Source organism: Rhinolophus sinicus, linkage group LG01 (genome assembly GCF_036562045.2).
Source record: "Rhinolophus sinicus isolate RSC01 linkage group LG01, ASM3656204v1, whole genome shotgun sequence".
Lineage (NCBI taxonomy): Eukaryota > Metazoa > Chordata > Mammalia > Chiroptera > Rhinolophidae > Rhinolophus > Rhinolophus sinicus.
In genome coordinates, this window is record NC_133751.1 from 204,089,391 (window position 1) to 204,110,932 (window position 21,542).

General features: G+C 38.5%; 1 protein-coding gene across 6 annotated transcripts in view; it reads right to left on the reverse strand.

Annotated features, from left to right (window-relative positions):
• USP40 (ubiquitin specific peptidase 40) overlaps positions 1 to 21,542 on the reverse strand; it is a 71,599-nt gene that overhangs the window by 24,077 nt on the left and 25,980 nt on the right. For 4 of the 6 annotated variants that reach the window (XM_019739759.2, XM_019739758.2, XM_019739756.2 and 1 more), the window contains 10 exons: positions 19,399 to 19,480; positions 17,545 to 17,713; positions 15,695 to 15,779; positions 14,703 to 14,773; positions 13,697 to 14,016; positions 11,562 to 11,685; positions 10,174 to 10,231; positions 4,054 to 4,107; positions 3,208 to 3,296; positions 1,855 to 1,941 (listed from right to left, as the gene is read on the reverse strand). In XM_019739759.2, the coding sequence (XP_019595318.2) occupies positions 1,855 to 1,941; positions 3,208 to 3,296; positions 4,054 to 4,107; positions 10,174 to 10,231; positions 11,562 to 11,685; positions 13,697 to 14,016; positions 14,703 to 14,773; positions 15,695 to 15,779; positions 17,545 to 17,713; positions 19,399 to 19,480 (1,139 nt within the window). Of the gene's footprint in view, positions 1 to 1,854; positions 1,942 to 3,207; positions 3,297 to 4,053; positions 4,108 to 10,173; positions 10,232 to 11,561; positions 11,686 to 13,696; positions 14,017 to 14,702; positions 14,774 to 15,694; positions 15,780 to 17,544; positions 17,714 to 19,398; positions 19,481 to 21,542 lie in introns of those variants that run through there. The other 2 variants (XM_074315292.1, XM_074315294.1) reach the window with 2 other exon arrangements.

The window sequence follows — 21,542 nt, forward strand, 5'->3', positions numbered from 1 at the left end:
AAAAACTTGAAAATATTTACAGCATGTAACAAATGGCCAAAAAATTGTTTAACAAGTGTTTTCTCATGGAAAATTTCAAACCCACGCAGAGAAGAGTAAAATGAACCCTTAAGTATCCACCACCCAATCTCACTGCGGCGGCCGCCCTGTTTGTCAGCACCCCACCCCACTTCCCCTGTCCTGCCCCCCGCAATTCTTTTGACGCAACTGTCAGATATATTATTTCATTTATTAATATTTAGTACTCATCTCTAAAAGATGTCAATTCTTTTAAAAAACATAACCCTAAAATAATTTTGACACCTAAAACAATTGAATTCGCTAACAACAGATATCCAGTTAGTGTCCACATTTTGCTGCTTTCTCTTTATCTATTACTAAAATGTTTTGCTCTGAATCAGTGGCCAAATAAAGCCCACTCGCCACACCTGCCCTTCTGCTTAGTCTCTCCTGCCCTGCAGGCCGCCTCACCCCGCAGCTGCATCCTGAAGAGGGGTTTTCCAGGCCTGTGCTGCATGGAACACGTCCCTCTGTCCCCTGTACTTTGTATAAACTGGTACTCACACCTAGAGGCTTGATCAGACTCGGGTCCAGTTTGGGTTTTGGGGTTTTTTTGGCAAGAAGAACGTGGGCACTGTGTCAAACTTTCACAATGTCTGGGTGCTGCTCTTTTTGGGGTGTTAGCAGTCTTTTCAGGATCATTCTAGATCCATTAAGTCATTTGGAATTAGAAAACTGTGACAGAGTAAAATTCTATTCATTTTATTAGTTGAGATGTGTTTATAAAAAAAACCCTTTATAATCTATTTGGTTGCCCTGCAGCATAGTTTGCAAAACAAAAAACAGGACAAATGCTCGATTATTTCCTGTATGATTCCCAAGCACCCACGTTGTTACCCGCAGGTAATCAATGAATATGCTATTTTTAAGGATCATATGAGCTCGTGGGTTTCATGTATATGTACTAATCACCTTCCCTATTATTCCCACTGAGATTCAAACTGTCTCCTCTTTAACCAGTGGGAGCCTCTCCAAGCTGGCCCCTGATTCTCTCTGCCAACACTAGTCTTTCCTGGCTTCAGGGCTTTTGTTCTGACTAGAGGTTCCAGGCCCCTCTGACCCTTTCCTGACCCAGATACAGAACCAGCCGTTACTATAAGAAGCCCTGGTTCCTTCTAATAGGAAAGGGTATTTAGCGACCACAATCTGGGTGTCGGGGTGCTGACTGCTCTCAGGCTGGTCTCTGTTTCTAAGCTACTGCAGTGCAAAGAACTAGAAAATATTTGTTTAAAGGAAAAAAGACATCAAGTTCACTGCACTCATCTAATTCAAATTCGGGAGACAGGCGTCACTGAACCACATTGATGTTATTCTGTCTCTCCACTTTCCAACACAGAAAGTCGCAGTTCTCAGTCACACCAATATAATTATGCGTTTGCTTTATCTCACACACGCATACCACCATTCATACCGCTGGGAGTAATTATGTGCGTATGCAAAGTAAAAAACACAATGGAAATATGCCAGAATGTTAATGTTAGCAGGATAAGAGATAAGGAGAGGTTTTAATTGTTCCTTTTAATCCATTTCTACATATCCCAAATTTTTACAATCAGCAAGCATTACTGATAATCAAAAAATAATATCAATAATCTAATTTTTTAAATTCTAGTTGATTCACCAAGTTTTAAGCTCTCCAAACTATTCCTTTAGTGAGTACGTAGAATTCTTTAAAGTATATTATGTAAGTCCTAGCCTTATGACCTCAAAATTCTAACACAGGTCACCACTGTTCCCCATACCAAACACCCACAAAGCCCTTCCTGCCCCTCCCAAAAAAGTATAATTACTTACATCTCTGACAGTTATCGTTTCTTCTACTATAATCTCCATCTCTGTCCCAGGCTGAATGTCACTCCCCACAGCGGAAAACAGGAACAGCTAAGATCGAGACAGAATATGAATGCAACTTAATCTAAATTTTAAAATTCTATAAATGCATTATTTACTTCCAAAAAAAAGAGCTAATAGTCCACGAAACTTTAATAAATATTTCCAATTACGTAAAAACAAGACTACATTGGGTAACTGAATGCTACGATTTAAACAATAATCTTGACTACCTCGAAATGAAAGATGCTTCATTCACTGCCAATGTTTTTACTTCTAATAAACATCTCTCACAGGTAATGCTTATTCTACTGTGATTGCCATCTCTTTCTTGGGCATTCCTCAAAGGGATCTGCAGTTAGGGATTTGCAGTTACTACACACTGTAAGCATTAGCTGTGTTTTCCCTCTGAGTCATTTGGTTGTGCTCTTATTTTCTGTCCAGGGATTCCATATACTACAATTCCCAAGACCCCACAGGAAAAGCATAAATCTGATCTCTCATCTGTTTGGTTCCTTACAGGCCTACTTTCCCTTTCTAACTGAATTGTACGGTCATGTCTTTCCTCTTCTCAGCTTGCCATTTACTACAATTTGCTCGAGTTCAGGGGAAGAACAAATCAGAGGGGAGGTAGCTGGGAAACTAATGAAGTAAATCCAGGAACCATGGGGATTCTGATAGGAATCTAGTTTACTCTGATATGAAGTCTTAACAGGAAGGACATACGGAGGCCTTTTGGACGGTAATACAAGTTGACTAAGTAGGTCGGGCTTCTGCCAAAGGTCAGCGGGTGGTGTTTATACAGAAAACGAAGACTGATGACAACAAAGCTGCCGGGAGACCAGGCTGCTACTGCACTCAGTAATCAGGTGCAAAACCAAGGGACTGGATTTCATTACCCCGAAAATGCCTGGTTACTCATTATTTTATGTACCATGAAGACAGAAAACAGCGCCAGCTCCATCTGCAGGATGCCACTGATCGGAAGATGCAGCCCAATCACACAGATGTTAAAATGTGGGGGGAAAGGGTGCATTTTAGGATTTATGAATCTAGTTGAAACTGGTAGCCACTCAACTTTCAAGATTGCCCCTTAACCACAACATTTTCACAGAAAAAGAACCTTATGAATATGCTTTGATACAATATTTTTGATTTAAACACAGAACTATATGGATGCATTCCTAAAATAAAAGGTATCATTTAAGAACATTTTTACAAAAAACTATATTACCACAGTAGTGAAGGTACGAGTTACAAAGTCAAGAACTTCTGACTATGGGAAAGTTGATTTTATTCTGTCAGGCGACATGTTACCTGAGAGGAAGTTGGGGCTTTTCCAGGACACAGTCCCAATGAACTCCCCGTCCTCAATTCCGCTTCTTTCAAAGTACAATTGTCTGGCACTATAAAGAATTTTGATAACATAATGAATGTTATTAATTTCTACCTGTCTGGGTAAAATAATACTATACTGAAATACGTTCTTTGAAAATCAAGAATGTCAAGAAAGGAAAGTTGGACTCATGCAAAAGGATTACATATATTATAGTTATGTTTGATTTTTGATTTCCACACTCTAGAATATATTATTCTTATTATTTGTACAATAATGCCAAGAAATAAGAGGCAGCTATGAGTATTCTAGAGTCATACTTGTAAAAATCAAAGAGTTGTTATTCACAGAGATTAAAAGTTAGATATTCCAAATTGATCCACGATGGACTAGCTCCTTCCAGGTTTAAACTGCTATGGCGACTACCGTCAATAATTAGACTAAATTAAGTCTAATGACAAGATGTGTTACAGAGGTGAGAACAAAGACTATATCATAGCAGGTATCTCAATAAAGTTAGCAAAACAAATAAAAACGGGACAATAAATCTAGAAAGATATAATTAGATCAAAACCATGACTAAGATGAGGATTAACTAATCGAAGTCTGGTGTTTCACTTCAGAAAGCCCAAGTGTTTGAATTCTTGGTTAAGATATTCTGCAATACACGAGGAAGACACCTGGATGGCAACATGTCCTACAAATCAGTTTCTAAAATGTAAGATAAGAATATTAGGTGTCGGAAGCCATTACTTAAAGTAAAAGCGTTAAAAGCCTTAGACGGCACGTGTCTGTGTCCGCTTTTGAAGGCTACCAAACAGATGTACCTGGACAAAGAAGCTTCCCGTCTCTGTCAATAGGCCTCAAACAGCTGTTCTCAGCTATAAATAAAAAGAAGCTGGTTAGTGTACCAAACAAGGAAAACGAAAGAGATTTTCTACTGTGTTAATTAGCAGGAAGCTACAATAAGCTAAAAACACAAAAAGTAAACAAACAAAAACCCCCAACAACCAAAAAACAAGCATAGGCAATCTTCCCTTTGCACAGCAGTACAAGACTGTAAGAATGCCTGTGCAAGCTGGGATTGTGCAAAGCAAGCTTAACAACAATGAGAAAAATTACAACTGTTCATGACCTTAAAAATTGGTGTCCAAACATTTAAAACTGTCAGTTATACGTGTACAGTGAAGTGGAAATAGTAAAACTAGTCTTTACACTGTAATTTAAAACATGAGAAACACTGAGAATTAAAATGTTTTATTTCTTTGTAAAAAAAGCCATATCAAGACTAGTTTAAACAGGGCTTGCTTTCTTCTTCTCATTGTGTAGCTTACGATACAGAGGGAACATCTTTCCTATTTCCTAGTGAACCATCCTCTCCTTTCTAAGTTTGGACTAGCTTTCAATTATTTCAGATTTTGTGCTCTCAATCTCATGAACTTTCTCCAAGAGCTCCTTAGATCTTGCCAGCGACACTTCTCCTGGGATATCTTCATCCTCTTTGTCACAATCACTTTCCTCTCTTTTGCCGATAAGTTCGAGTTCATTAAGTTCCTCCGGCTGCATATCTGGTCTCTTAAATGATAGTGTCAACATTCCCATGGTGAGCTGTCACTCCATACACTTGTGTTTCTTTGCTGAGCTTGCATCTTTGTTGGCCAATTTGGCTACCCATTCTTGTAAAATGTCATGTGGATTTACCACTGGGAGAAAACGGGGAGATCTACACTTTGCTATCTGTGTGGTGAAATTAGTATCAGATGTGCAGCGACCAATGAACGGCAGACTTCAAAGAGTGAAATAACTGGTCTGTTACATCTGTTATTTACGTAGTGGTCTGTGGACTGAAGCTAGTAGCAAAGCTTGTACTTTATGCAATCACTCAGTTAAATCCAATGGTAGCTGAAATTTGAACCATGTTGCTGGGTAACTGATGTTATATAATAAACTGTGATAACTGAAATTTGTACATATTGGAACTGTGCAGAGACTGCCTGTATTTCAAACATGTTAGGTGATTTTTTATGCCTAATCAATGGATCAGGGCTAGTGTGCCCTATTTTGGGGGATGCAGAGATTCCTGCTTTGTGGGAAGGAACAAACCAGGTGTAGTCCAAACAGAATTCTTACAAAGTTGGATATGAACTGGGCAGGCTGGGAGGTGGGGAGCCTTCTGAAAAGGCAAGAATCGCGTGCATCTTAGAAGTTCTAACTTTATCAGACCATAGCAGAGCCTCTTTCTGAGATTCCTGAGTTCTATATCTTATACTAATGTGAAGCTAGCATATAACTCTAATACAAATTTCTTGACAACTGAATCGGCTTATGAAAAGAATTCTCCAATTTAAAAAATGCATTTTAAACACTGTCTTGTTAAAAATTTCTTACTCTCATTCAAAATACACTGTGTATCTTCCACGTACCAGGCATTGTACTAGAAGCTGACAACAGAGTAGGAACTGAAACAGCCGTGGACTCTGCTCAGAGGCTCGTCTGATGGGGTGGGGGGACATTCATCACACAAACACATGGATAGTTACAGCGTAAGTGCTACGAAAAGTACAGGCTATCATGAGAGTAAAGCAGAGAGACTAACTGAGGTTGTGTGGTCAGAGATGACCGGAGAAATAAAATTTCATCTGAGACCAAATGAATGACTGACATGAGAAGACAGAAAGGGGAGAGAGTTCAGAGAGGTGACAGAACTGAGAAGTCGCAGGGGTGGAAGAGAGCTTGTGCACTGGACACTGCCAGAAAGGCAGCAGGGCAGTGAGCTGTGAGTAAGCAGGAGAGCAGAGGACAGCGGGGTGGGCAGGTAGTGGTCAGACGAAGCAGGCTTGTCCGCGAGGTTAAGGAAGCGGCCTGTGTGTGACAGCAAAGCACTCCAGGGCTCTGAGCAGATGGGTGACGTGACCAATATTTAGGAAGACTATGTGTCAGATGAAGAATGGTTTGGGGGGGAGCCGAAGTGGAAGGAGGACAGCTGTTACACGGGAAGACAGACTATTTGTTTTAATAAACCATATACTTGTTAATCTCCAAACAAATAGTTTAATTAAAAAGTGCATTTAAACATCAAGGGGATTAGAATAATAAAGCAACTTTAATTTAGAGCAGATCCAAAGTCCCACAGTCATATGTGGATAAAGAAACAGAAGGTAAGAATTAAGAGACACGCTGCTGATATTCTAGGAATAATTATGGATGTTCACAGAACACTCCTACCAGTCAACCTGCTTGTCAGGAAGATATAGGTAATACAGTAAATTAAATCAATGATTACAATGACTTGCCATGAATTATGCGCCTTGGGCGGAAGCTGACACTGCCCTGGTTTACAGTTAGCCCAATATCTGCACAGAGGCTTCGAGGACAGAGATGGTTTTATTCATCTTTATATTCCCCCAAGTGCTTTTAAGTGCTTTTTAGTCAACTATTTTTTTTTAAGGTTTTTATTGGGGAAGGGGAACAGGACTTTATTGGGGAACTGTGTATTTTTCCCAAGACCCATCAGCTCCAAGTCAAGTTGTTGTCCTTTCAATCTAGTTGTGGAGGGCGCAGCTCACTGGCCCATGTGGAAATTGAACTGGCAACCTGGTTTTTGAGAGCGCGCTCCAACCAACTAAGCCATCCAGCCGCCCCTCGGCAGCTCAGCTCAAGGTACTGTGATCAATCTTAGTTGCAGGGGGCACAGCCCACCATCCCATGTGGGAATCGAACAGGCAACCTTGTGGTTGAGAGCACACACTTCAACCAACTGAGCCATCCAGCCACCCGGGAGCTCAGTGGCAGCTCAGCAGCAGCTCACTGTCTTCATTGTAGTTGTGGAGGGTGCAGCTCACCGGCCCATGTGGGAATTGAACTGGCAACCCTGTTGCCCAGAGCTTACGCTCTAACCAACTGAGCCACCCGTCCACCCGTTAATCAACTTTTTTGAGGTAAAATTTATGTATAATAAAACACATCCAGTTTAACTGTACAGTTCAAAGAATTTGATGTAAACACTTGGCAAAGTGAGCTATAATTTGCATCACCCCCCAAATTGCCTCTGCCACTTTGCAGTCAACCGCCCAACCCCAATTCTGATGCGCCTCTAACTAGAGCTCATTTTGAAAATGTCATATAAATATGATTAAGAGTGAACGCCTGTGTGTCGAGCTTCTTTTGCTCGGCACAATGTCTCTGAGATTCAGCCCCATTTGCATGTGCTGGGAGTCCACTGCTTTTGCTGGTGGGCAGTACTCCATGGTAGGGACACTCCGAGATTTGTTCCTCCATTCGCCTCTGGCTTGTTTCCGGTTTTTGGTTACATACATTTTTGTACAGTGTTTGTAAGGATATGTGTTTTCATTTTTCTTGGGTAAATATCTAGGAGAATTGGTAAGTGAATGCTTACATTCATAAGAAACAGGCTAACTCTTAACCAAAGTGACTACCAACCATTCCACGCGCCCACCAGCAATAATGGGAGTTGCAATTGCTCAGCATCTTCACTACCACTGGCTTTGTGAGTATTTAACGTAGTGTGTCGTGGAGTCATTATGGTTCGGTTTGCTGGCTAGTGATGCTGAGCGTCCTTCCCTGCACGCTGGTCACTCACAGGTAGGTCCTCTTCTGTGAAAGGTTGGGTTTTGTCTTCTGATTAGGTTATAAGTATTTTTTATATATCCTGATGCAAGTCTATTGTCAAAAACGCTCTATGAATTTTTTTCTCCCACTTTGTGGCTTGCCTTTTCAAATGCCTTTTGAAGAATCAAGTTCCAAATTTCGATGTAGTCCAACTTACTAGTTTTATCTTTCATGATTTATATTTCTTGAGTCCTATCTAAAAAAATCTTTTCCTTATGATGAAAGGAACAATGATTTTTCTCATGTTTTCGCCCAGAAATTTTACAAGTTTTAGGTTTCAACATTTAGGCCTATGATCCATTTTGAATTAGTTTTTTACATGATGTACAGCAAAGCTGGAGATTCACTTCTGCATCTATGGGTATCTAACTGGTCCAGTACTTTTTCCCCATGGAAGTGCCTTGGTGCTTTTGTTGAAAGCCAACTGACTAAATAAATATGTTTGCACCTAGTTCTGGATTCCCACTGGAGTTCCACTGTACATATTTTAGGCCTCAAAAACCAGTTACGATCCCTGTTGCACATCTTCTTTAAACAGCCCTTTAAAAAATGTAAAAACTATTCTTAGCTTACCAGCTATACAGAAACAGGTTGTGAGCATAGCTTGCAGACCCCTGGTTTGTGTGTCTGCTCTTATGCCAGCACACACTGTCTTGACTACTATAGCTTAGAGGAAGTCTTGAAATCAGAAGGTGTAACACGTCCAACTGTTCCCCCACCCCCACCCCCAAATTGTTAGGGATACTTAGGTTCTTTGCATTTCCATATAAAGAATCAGCTTGTCAAGTTTCACCAAAAGCAAACAAAAAAACAAACAACAACAACAAAAAAAAACCCTACTAGGATTTTGGGTGAGATTGTATTAAATCTACAAATCAATTTTGAGAGAATTATAGCCTCTTAACAATACTGTGTCTTCTGATCCAAGAACATGGTACATTGCTCCATTTATTCAGGTCTTCGTTTATTTTTCACAGCAATGTTTTCCTAGTTTTCAGTGTACATGCCTTGCACATATTTCGTTGAATTTATCCCCAAGTATTTCATGACATTTTTTTCTATTATGAGTGTTTTCATTTTCCATTTGTTTTTGTTGCTAGTAGATAAACATATAACGGATTTTTGTCTATTGAATAGAGTTCCTATTAACTCACTAATTCTAGCGGCTTGTAAATAGAATCCTCAGGGTATATAAATATACAATAGGTGCATCGATAGCGCTCACCTTCATTGCAAAAGGAAAATACAATCAAACATGCAATGTTACCAATTCACATTCACTGGAATGGTTATAATTAAAAATACAGACAATTACAACTATTGGCAAGGATGTGGAGAAACATAACCCTGACATACTGCTAGTGTGGATATCAATGGTTCAGCCACTTTGGAAAACAGTATGGCAGTTTCTTGTAAAGTTACACATAAATTTCCTTTTTGACCCAGCAATTCCCATCCTATATATCTGTCCAAGAGAACTGAAAACATATGTCCACACAGAGATAAATGTTTATAGCAGAACTATTCATAAAAGCCAGAAAGTGGAAACAATCAACTGGTGAATTAATAAACAAAATGTGGTATTTCTGTACAATGGAATACTACTCAGCAATAAAAGGAACAAATTATTAATACATGCTAAATCATGGCTGAACCCAAAAATGGAATGCTAAGTAAAAGAAGCCAGACACACAAGACTACCAATTACACGGTTCCAGAAAAGCAAGTCCAGAGAGACAGAAAGTAGGTGAGTGGTTGTTGAGGGCTTGGAATGCGAATAGGAATGAGGGATCTTTTGGAGTGATGGAAATATTCTAAAACTGGATTACAGTGACGGCTGTACAACCCTATACATTTACTAATAACCACTGAAAACAAGTGTGTGATGGTATATAAATTATACCTCAGTAAGGGTTTTAAAAAAACCTAATGCTGAGTGAACAGTGAGTTTGCAGAATGTTATATTCCATATGCTAGAACTTATGTAAATATAAAAACACAATATACACATATACATATATATGACAGCAAAATATATACAGCACAATATGAATACATAGACTAGAAACACACCCGAATCAGATATACTGGTTGCACCTGGGGAGGGAGAGAGCAGGTCTGAGGAGGAGGACACAGAGGACGTTGTAATGTTTCAAACAAAAACAAACACATGACAAATGTTAACATCTGTCCATTTTGGGTGGTAGGTGGATGAACTTTCCCTAAATCATTTTTTGTACTCTCCCATAATTTTTTCAATTAAAAACAAAACAAAACTAAACTGAACCAAAAAACCAAAAGCAAATGTAAATGATTACCTAGTTCCTTCATTAATTTTAATTCCTTTATGGCTTTAATTCGAATATCAAACACCACCTAAAATAGAGAAATAAACTAATGACTGTGTATAAGTTGAAAACAATGGGAGGAGAGGACAATGAAGATTGTGTGTGCACATACAGACTGAGTTACTAATTACCTGACATCTAGTAGTTTTTGCCTACTTGAAAAAAAATTTTTCCATCCCCAAAATTCATTTTCTCTCTTCTACAAAGTCAAAAGCAAAAACTTAGATCTTAATAGTTAAGTTTTTACGCAAAGTGATGTTAACTGGAACAGAAAGGACTCCTACAGAAAACCAGAGAAATAATTCTGGAGAAAGGCAAAAAACTGACAAAGCACTAACCTTTCTGAGGACAGCAAACAAAAGAAGCTGCAGGTGGTCACATTTCTATGTAAGAACGATGAGTTCGGGCCGTCAGCACAGATAATATAAAAATGTGTAATACGAGTCCAAGGGCACTATTTAAAACGCCTATTTAAATTTAGTTTAGAACTCTTTTTTCTTTTTTAGTTTAGGCTAAATGACTCGAGGGCATAAAAATCATAGAAATTTAGGGGTGAAACTGATGCCAGAGATCATCCACTTGCCCCGCCCATCGTGCCCCCCACCGGGCTAAGCAGCATCAGGAACTTCACCAAAGTCTCCCCTGGGGTCAGGGTGGATGGAGGTCTCCCGAGGGCAGAGCATTGGTCTTTCACTGTCCCCTCGACTATACCACCAAATATCAATGCATCTTAAGAAATTATATTTGTAGAAAACATTCTAATATGTTTCTTTTTAATGAATTGAGACTACATAAAAATAAAAAGATCTTCCCTAAAATAATGTTTAAGGAAACTAGTATCACAGTCTTCAAGGGGAAGACTGAAGGAATCCCTGTTAAAGAGAAGCTGGCTTTATGTAGAGCACAGGGTATAATGCAGAGCAATTTCAGTTAAACTTAAAAAAAAGAAAAAAGAACAGGACACAAAAACGAAACATGTATGCCAGTTTAAAAAATGTTGAAAAGACCCTTAAAAATAGCGTTTCATATTTTGATATATTTTGATAAATATATATTTGTATTTTGATATAGCACTATATATATTTGACAAAAAAGCTAGAGGATCCCATGTACTATAATAGCTAACTCCCACATTCTAATTCTAGGTTTTGGAGGGAAAAAGGGCACATATTTTCTTGAGATATGCCAAAGACTAATACTAGGTAAATGAGGAATAATTAAATACTAAAAATAAAAAGTTGATTTCTTAATAGTTAGAAGTCTAATGAGACTGTTCTGAAAGTTTAAGGCATTACTTTCTAAATAAAATTCAGTTAACTAAAAAGCTGTCAACCAAACGTGAATTATAACCCACTCACTGTGTTAGCAGTTGCTGGTATTTTAACGTGCTCCTCTTCAGATTCTGATTGGCATAAATTTTTAACTTGGATCCAGTTGGTCTCATTCACAGTAGTGATCCATTCGCCTTGTTTGGTCAACAAACTGTAGGTAAAAAGATGTTTTTAAAAATGTGTCTTTATACAGCACTTTTAAGGACCAGAAAGGATCAGAAAATGAATTATTTTTCCTTAGGCACCAGCTCTACAATTCAGCAAGTGACTAATTTAACGTGACGTAATTAAAGGTGATCACGTTCCATGGAGCCGGCTCCGTGGAAGTTGGCTGTCTTTTCAGGGTAGTGCTGGCAGTATTCTGCGGAGCCGATCATATTCATGACTCCCAATATCTTTGCCGTCTACAGACCATCTGTGCCACACCTTTCCAAGAGAACTGTTTAACTGACCAACCGCTGTTGACTTGTGCCTGCACATGGGCCTCTCTAGGGGGCTTTCACAGAGCGCTTGTGCCAGAAACCCACCCACAGGATTTAGACCGAGTTTCCTAAGAGGACAGCCATGGACAGTTGTGCAGACCGACGCTGCATAAAGGTGCCACATCTAAGGCGTGTCATTCACATCATAGACTTGTATGTTTATGATGGAGTTTTATTTTATGAGAGCAGATGGCAGTAGAGCATCCTGTTCTATCAAAACGTGCCTACATATAGTATAAGGGAACGTGAGGAAAGAATGACTTCTTTCTAATTCACGCAGAGGCACACAACGGGCGAGCAGAAGTCCTCTTGGGGAGTGTGTACCCGAGCCCTGAACCACAAGTGTACTCTGGATTTCAGCTACTCCACTGTGGGACTCCACCTTAAGTTAGCAAGCCTAAACACAATGGAGTTTCAAGCACAAAGACGTTCCCTCAATGCCACCTTGAAATAGTGAGACACGGGATGATGACGGCAGCTAAAATATTTAGTACTTACTATGTGCACACTTTGTAAGCACTTCACTCGTTCAATCCTTACAATCCTATGAAGTTGGTACTAATTATTATCCCCATTTTACAGAAGAAGAAAGTGAACAGAGAGGGGTGAAGTAACTGGCCCACGGTCACACTGTTAGGAGTGAGAAAGCTGGACCCAAAGCCAGGCCGCTGGCTCCCTGCCCACCACGCCTACTGCCTCCCACAGGAGCACAGGCAGGAAACGTCAACAGACTGTTAGCTAACAGTGACTGACGTGCATGGGTGGTGCCGGGGTGCTGTGGGGAGGCCCTGTCTTCACTTCTGTATTTCCTAAGTCCTAATAAATGTATATTACTTACAAAAAAATACTTAATAAGCTTTATTAAATACACATGGCATGGAAAACATCTGTCCAAAAGAACAATCGCGGTAAGTGTTATACAAAATAAACACAGTTCACAAATGCTCCGCTTCTGTGTCACAGCCACGACTAATCGTAACCCAGAGACAGTGATCTAGGTGCACTCACAGCACTGATGAGGGAGGCAACTGATTTGCTGCTCGTAACCTAGTCTTCAGTAGATGGAAATTTGGGGGGTTACAGTGTATGACACACTGACCCCAGAAAGCGACTCTACACAATGTCACAGACATGGACAACAAAAATGAAGTGAGGCAGCATTTCTGAGCGTCAAATGTGATTTACAGGATTGAGGGCACCACTCTCCATGTAACTGCCCTGTCTGGGCAGCTGGGAGGTCTCAAAAGTCATAAAAAGGACTGTGATGAAAAACTGAATTGTTTTATAGGATTCTCATGACAAAATAGACAAATTTAGCCATGATCTAATACCACCCTCATGAAAATTTTCAGGAACTTTCTTAGTGAGAACATGTCTTCATTTTTACAATGCGTGCTAATCAATTCATTTGGTAGGATTCTGCTTTATAGCCAATTAATCTAGACTGTATCTTCTCTATACTTATATTATTCAGTTATCACAATTCCCTCCAAAAAAATCCCAGTACAATATCTTTTTATCCAAATTGCCTATTTAGAACTTTCCCACTTACAATATATAGAACACAATGTCTAGAACTAAAGAGAAACATTTAACTCTTATTATGAAAATAAAGCTTTAGGGTTCTATGAGATAGCACTGTAATTAAAATAAGAAAGAATTCTCTTTTTGGCGAGCTACCTGTTATTATTGTTACTGGAATCCTGGATCAGAACCAAGCTTCCGTTCGTGAGGCCGTGCTCTCGGAATGTCTTCCTCCAGTCTTCCTGGGGAATGGCAGTCCAGCCCTCATTTGTGCATTCAGTGCTGCTGAGGAAGATGGCACCTACTGGGATTGCTAAGGCTGTGAAGACAGAGCCTACTTCTGCATTAGATGGAAAGACCTGTGGAGATTCTGTCAGCTGCTGACACTTTTCTCCTTCAGCGCTTGTTGCTAGATGAAGAACATTTAAAAGCAGAGGTTCACAGTCACTACCAGTTGGAATCTGGATTCCACCAACCTACAGTAATATCGAGACAACCATTAGTACAGTTCACATTTGCCAAAATTAAGTCAACATGACAATGCAGTAAAAGATTACTCTTGTAGAATAATTCTCATTTTTTCAAGTGAAGTGAAGTATTCACAAGTGTCTTTTAAGTATCAGAAAACCAAGTTTAGATTTTTCTTTTGAAACTTTCTCTTAGCCATCTTTTATTTTTCAGGAGAGAAATCTGGAGTGGAGACAGAGATGTATGAGTCCTCAGGGGTGGTAATGAAGCCCTGGAAACACCAAGGACAGTTTACTGAGTGGCTGACATGGTCCTCACCCCAGTCCTGGCTCAGAACACTCACTCTGCTCCTCCACGTCAGCTCCCTTCCCTAACTCAGCATAGCTATTCGCCCCCCATAGCTATTCTGAATTCCCACAGGGCACATGCGCAGGCCCTCATCTTAGTGCGATTACACGTGAACGCCTGACAAACTCAGACTGTTTACCTTTGTATACAGCATCTGACACATGGTACAACGGAGGTACTCAAGAAATAGCTCTTTAACATGGAACTGCTACTGTCTGTACCTAACATTTATATTTCAGCAGTTTTCTAATACCTAATTACTTTCACACATGCTGAGTAAAATTTCATTACAATGACTTGTAAAACATCCGAAACTGTCATGACTGTTTCTTCAGTACTTTTTTACCTCCACTCCATTCCATACAAAGATGTCCTCCTCATCAGCAATTTCCACTTCACACAGTGTCAGGTCATCTCCTAGGAAGATGAGATTATCAGTGAGAATGCTCACTGTGACTATTAGAAACAATTTAACTAAAGAAAGAGCTGAGACACTTAAATATTTCTTTGAAAAAGCATTCCCATTAAGGAAAAACAAAATTTAAAGGCAGTAATTATGCTTATTATATTATTTTTATCTTTATACCTTCTATCACGCTCTTTAGTTATTTTCTTTTCACGTTATATAACTATTTCCCCATGTTGCTACATAAGCGTTGTGAGCATGAGAGCAGGAAAAAAGCTAATATAAAGGTCAACCGTACTTGACACTGTGAACAGTAATAATAAAGCCTAGGCCTCAACCGGTTCCAGCTCCACCACTAATTAGCTGTGTGTCCTTCAAGTCTGTACACAACAGTTTTCTCGCGTATGAAATGGGGATAAAAGAATTTTGGACAATCAAATGAGATGATTTACATAAAACACTTATCTCAGTATCTGGCACAGTGAAGTACAAAATAAATGTTACAACTGTGACTGCTATTATTGTTTTGTTGTCATTTAAAGGAAATAAATACTTTAAAACTCTCAGAGTACATTTGTGAAGCTGAGAATTGGGTAAAAAAAAAAAAAAAAAATCAAGCTATATAAATAAGATTCAAATGGTTCCAAATCATTTTGCTTAAAAATTTGTGTTAATATGAAAAAAATTCCAAAGCCTTAAAAAAAGTAATTTGGTGGAAAGGCAGCTTTAATATCAGAAAATATAAAATGTTTCCATGTTAGCAAAATTTCACATATTACATAAATTGGACACATTATAAATCGGATAAATTACATAGTTAAGAAAGTAGTAGGGACGAGGAAACACGGGCCAAGAGTAGAAAATCACAGATGAGCCCCACAAAAATATAAATATACATAAAATGAGTTGCTGTGTCTTAATATTGATCTTACCATCAAGTGTCTGATAGACGTGAAGTCCTGCTGGTAAACACTTTGCAATACTAAGAACCATGTCTCCTTCCCAAAAGTCTAACAGCTAGAGAATATTAATGAAAGAAAAGAGAACAATGAAAAGTAACATATACCACTTCCCCTTTCATTGGATGAGCAATGTGCCAATTTACATATGTAGATGATACAGGGAACAAACAAATGAATACTCCCATCCCCACCCAACATCAAACTGAGGAAGAAGACATCAATCATTGTTAAATTAGTCAAATCCCAAAATGGTGAAACTCATCCATTAGTGACTGAAATACTTGGCATACACAAAGAGCACAACGACCACGGAAACAATTCTGCTTACTTTACGGGAGGTCCCCTTTTATCACAGGCAAAGTGATCCCCGTGCCAGCCCAGGAATCTTTGTCCGAAAGAGCAAATATGATTTGTTTAATCAGTGCCATTCAGGGAAAGGCAGTAAGGACTCGAACACACACTGATATTCTCATCACTTCAAAGGAATGTCTCCCACCGTAAATTTACGAAGTGTAATAGATTACCAGGGTTTTGCTTTTTAAGTTTCTAGATCCAAGACTCTGGAGACTGTGGTAATCTCACCAAATTAACATCACCCATAAAGATGAAGTCCTTTTTAGTCTCTCTCCACAATACCGCAAGATAGTTCTCTTAGAAAGAAATTCCACATTTACAAGTGATTAGCTAACTGCTGCTATCATAGCCTTTGCGAGTGGCTTACTTCTAAGATAAGAGCTATGCAGTTAAAGGTCTCCATTTGTCACCTAATGTCACCCTAGACAGGGTCAGACCCCCAAGTCCACCTATACCAACACTGCCAGGACTAGCTCAGGAATGAACTTTTAATGCAAAAGTTCAGAAATACGAGACAATTTTAGAAATCCTGATACTGAGCCAACATTTAAATAACAGTCAAATCAACTAAAGTTAGAGAAGAAATTGTCCTGCTTTTCTATGTACAAGAGGAAAATCAAAAGAAAGCTAATAATTTTGGTAATTGATTTAGTTTTTCAGAAAATTCATTTATTTCTGGGGAAAAAAAAAAGGTACATTTTCTATTTCCCTGTTCCTTGCTCAGGAAGTAGTGTGGAGTGAGGACATGAGATTAAGAGGAAAGAAAGCGTTGGGAGAACAGGGCTGGAGACCTAGTTCCACCACCGAGCAGAAGTCTGATCCGGGCAATCACAGTTCAATCGCAATTTCTTCATCTTTCCAATGGGGTCAGTCCACTTGCCCTCATGAGGTTACAGAGCCAAGTGCTGCAATTAACATGCTCCTCAGAAGTAAAACAAAGAGCACTGTTGTCACTAAAACACAACTGGTTAATTATTTGGAAACAATGACTACAGCAATGTTTGTCTTTCCTAGAGACCAGTAGATTATTTTCCTTCACTTAGGAATCTTTCTTAATAAATGCTATTCTGTACTGAAAGGTAGAAAAGTTAGCTACTTTTATTTGTTCAGTAGTTCTTGGTTTTAGTCCACGTGTTTATCTTTTCACTCCCTTTAGAAACAATTCTCTTTCATTTGTTTTCCAAAAAGGAGACCACCTGGTACTCTTTCTCTCCCCCAAATAAAACAGAGCAGGCTTGCCTCTCCCGAGACACCTCCTGGCAGGACCAGAGGCTTGCCTGTGCAGAGCCAAGACTTGCAGGCGAGGGGAGGACATCCGTGCCACCCCTCCACGGAGCTGGCAGATGGAGGATTTTCCTACGCAGCTTTGAAAAATAAATAGAAGTGTCCTAAATAGGATTTTTAAGAGGAATCCATCTTGAGATGGACCTTAATGTCTAAATTGAGAGGAAATGAGACTAAATTACCTGAAATACCGATTGTCGAAGATCTCCTAATGTTTTTCTTTTATCAAAGGTTAAATCCCACACACTTTCTGTTTGAGAGACTGGGTGCAAAGCCCCATTGAAGAAATGATAATGAGGGCCCACGTGGAGATGCAATTCAAAATCATTGTTTGTAGAATCATATTCTGCCCTTTAAAGAGGCATAAAAAATACATAGATGTTGTGTTTCATCTCAAACCAAAAATATTTGATTTATAATACAAATTCTTCACTACACCTAAGTAATTATAATTAACAGCCTTTCCTTCCATGCTCCAAAATGGCTCATTTTAGTTTCTCAATAAACAGCAAACTTTCAGCTTGTTACCAGGAATTCTAAGGAAAACAGGTTTTCATGTACACTGTGCAATGTTATTCTGAACAGGTAACTGACACTCGAAATCTTCCAATCCTGAGCTTAGAGTTACAAACAAAACGCTAGAAACCTGCTCCTAATAATTGTTAAGTGTTTACAAACAGATTTACAAACTTCGAGTTCATCCTTACTTCTACTGGACCCACAGGCTCTCCCATAAAGTATCTGAGGTCGATCTCATGATCCTCCTGAGTCTCCTCTGTCCAGGTCAAGTGTCCTTGGCAGCAGCCCTCAATGCCTGCCCTTCTCTGAATCACCCCAGGCTTCCTGAAGTGCGCCAGACACTCCACTGCAGGCCGTGTGACCAACTTGTGCTCACACACAATTCTATGACTGTGCTCAAAGACAGCGTTAGCTATTTTGATGACCACATTTACAAAGCTTAGTGCTGGCTCATATAATATTTTAGGTTGGTTGTGGGGTTGTTTTTTTTTTTTATACCTGCTAATCCATACCACTCGTGCAGGTTATTTTTCATGCTTAAGATATTTTACTCTGTTTTCATATTTTCAGTGTCTTGATTTTTTTTTTTTAAAGATTTTATTGGGGAAGGGGAACAGGACTTTATTGGGGAACAGTGTGTACTTCTAGGCCTTTTTTTTTCCAAGTCAAGTTGTTGTCCTTTCAATCTTAGTTGTGGAGGGTGCAGCTCAGCTCCAGGTCCAGTTGCCGTTTTTTTTTTCTAGTTGCAGGGGGCGCTGCCCACCATCCCTTGCGGGAGTCGAGGACAGTGTCTTGATTTTTGTTGGGATTTCCTTTAATCTTGGTTTGCCATTCAATCTACCTGCCATTTCACCACCCCAGCTTCAAGTCAGTGATAAAAATGTTGAACACATCCCTGCTACATAACCAGCCACTTGGATCCACAGCAAGACCATGGAACATCCATTTCCGGAACCCAACACCCCACCAACTGTGTCCGAGAGCAAATAAAGAACCAGTTTTTTAGGGTCCGAGGTTAGACCTCAAAAGAGAAAGCTGAGAGCATTAAGTTCTCACTAACCATCCCTTTAATATTTAATAATCCACTATAGGTTTTTGCCTACAGTTGCTGTGGATTCTTTTGCCCACCTCTGGTCTTCTGTCACTATACGCCATTTCTCCACAAATACTGAAATAGGAGGGGTGATTTTCATGCAGGTTCTCTTTGTACCAAGGGCATAACCCAGGCCAGGATACAATTCATTTAGTTCAACTTGTGCTCATCGATTTCTCTAGTTTTCTGAGGCTTCAATCCCCACTGAGCAACGGCCATTTATGTGCCATTATTCCATTCACTCTCAGGTAAGGATAATTTCAAAGTAAAAGATACTTTCACTATGAAAATTCAGCAGTGAAAGAGATACTGGCATTAACTAGTTGATCTTTTTCCTTTTTAATTTTCATTATTGAATACTTAAGACCTAAATTAGATCCTTATTCTGCAGAAAAACCATTCAAACTCTAAAAGTTAAAATTACCTTTTTCTTTGCAGTTCAATGTTGGCTGCATCCATTTCATTTAGCAAATGACATGGAACCCTGTATCTTGGATTAGCTCGAGCTGTGAACAAAACATTTCATTAATTTGTGCTGACTGAATGAAATTCGGTTGCTGAAGAGGTAGGTAGCGCAGGCAACTAGAAAAGGCTGAGCTGGGAGCTGGAAAAGCTTCGATTAACTGTCTATGTGAATACTAATTTGCCTGAGATCTCAGTTTTCCATCTGAAAAATGAACACATTAGAACAAATGAAAGCCAAGCTAGAAGAATTCCATTTCTTCAACTCTCTTTAAATATGCTTTCTTAAAAAACACACCCACTATTTTCTTCCTGTAACAAATGTAATAACTGGTCACTGTGAAAATTATGAAAATTATTTTTAAACATGTAACAGAAATAGATATTACATATAATCCCACTACCTTAAGAGATATTGCTAAAATTTGATATTTATATACTTCTGGTCTTTTTTCTATACCTATACAATGTGTCTTGTGTATGTACACACACACTTCTTTAAAGCAATTAAATTTGCTACAAAATGAGATTATATTCAACAAATGTGTGACATGCTTTTTCATTTCATATATTGTTATTTTTCCAAAGCTTTAAATGATTGCAAAGTAGTCCATTCTATAAATAGCATAACTAATCTAGCCAATCTTTTTCTGTTAGACATTTAGTTGATTTCCATTAGTCATTATTATAAAATAATGCGGGTAACACATCTTTGAACATAAATATTTATACACAGCTCTGATCATTTCAAGACAAATTTGCAGAAGCAGAATTAGTGGCTTAAGATTTTTTTTTTTTTTTAATTTATTGGGGTGACAATTGTTAGTAAAATTACATAGATTTCAGGTGTACAATTCTGTATTACATCATCTATAAATCCCATTGTGTGTTCATCACCCAGAGTCAGTTCTCCTTCCATCACCATATATTTGATCCCCCTTACCTTCATCTCCCACCCAAGATTTTTAAATACATACAACTAAATAGGTTGTATTACTTTTATACCTATCAGCTGTAGAGGAAGTGCCAACTGTTAAGAACCAGATTAGTAGTAATAGTCAACTTGGAAAAGAGTGTCATCTCATTGTGGTTTCAATTCACGTTTCTGATTACAGGTTAGGTTGAAAAAAAAAATTTTTTTTTTTCCCCAGTTTATTTGTTGTTCTATTTCTTCTTCTGTATATTGCTCATTTATATGCTTTTCCCAATTTACTAATGAGGACAATGGAATATATGTAAAAGCACTCTACAGATAGGGGAACTGTATTTGTCATATATTTTATTGTTTCCCACTAGCTTATCATTTGCCTCTTAATATTGTTCAAGGTTTATATCACTTTTCCTTATTTTTTTTTCTTTCTTTGCTTTTAAGCTTAGAAAGTCGTCTCTACCTTAAGATCAGAAAAACATTTACCTTTTATACACTTTAAGTTTCCTTTTTTACATGAACATTAAGAGCTATAATTTCATTCAAGTGATTAGTATAATTGTAAAGGGTAAATTCAAGTGATTAGTATAATCACTTGATTATATTAATTGCTAATTCAAGTGATTAACTACTAACCAACTTCCCAGTTGTATTTATTGAGTAATTCACTTTTTCTCTGCTTATCTGAAAAACTACCTCATCACAAATTAAAATGTAAAAAACCAGATCTAGTTCTGGGCTTATGGCTCTATTTCAATGGTCCGCCCACCTTTTTGCCTTAGCATCTCGTTGTCTTAATTGCTATAGCTTGTAATTGTGACTTGACTGACAGCGGAAATTGTCCTTCAGTAATCCCTTCTTCAATTTTCACTGACTTATCTCTTTGGGTAAATTTTAGAATCATTTTGTCAAGTCCCATTCCTTTATCTCCCAAGAAAGTCCATCAAGATTTTGGCTGGACCTTTCTTCAATTCCTGGGCTAATTAGAAAACTGATTTAGTACATATTCCAATTATGTATACAATTCAATTTAACAAAAAAGACAATACTCCATCTGAAGACTCTCTCTTTCTGTTAATATGTATGTTTATAACTGTGAATTCTGCTTGACAATATATTTATCAGAATCATTAATGTATCTTTTTTTCCCCCTCAGAAAAATACAGAGCCCTTTCTGG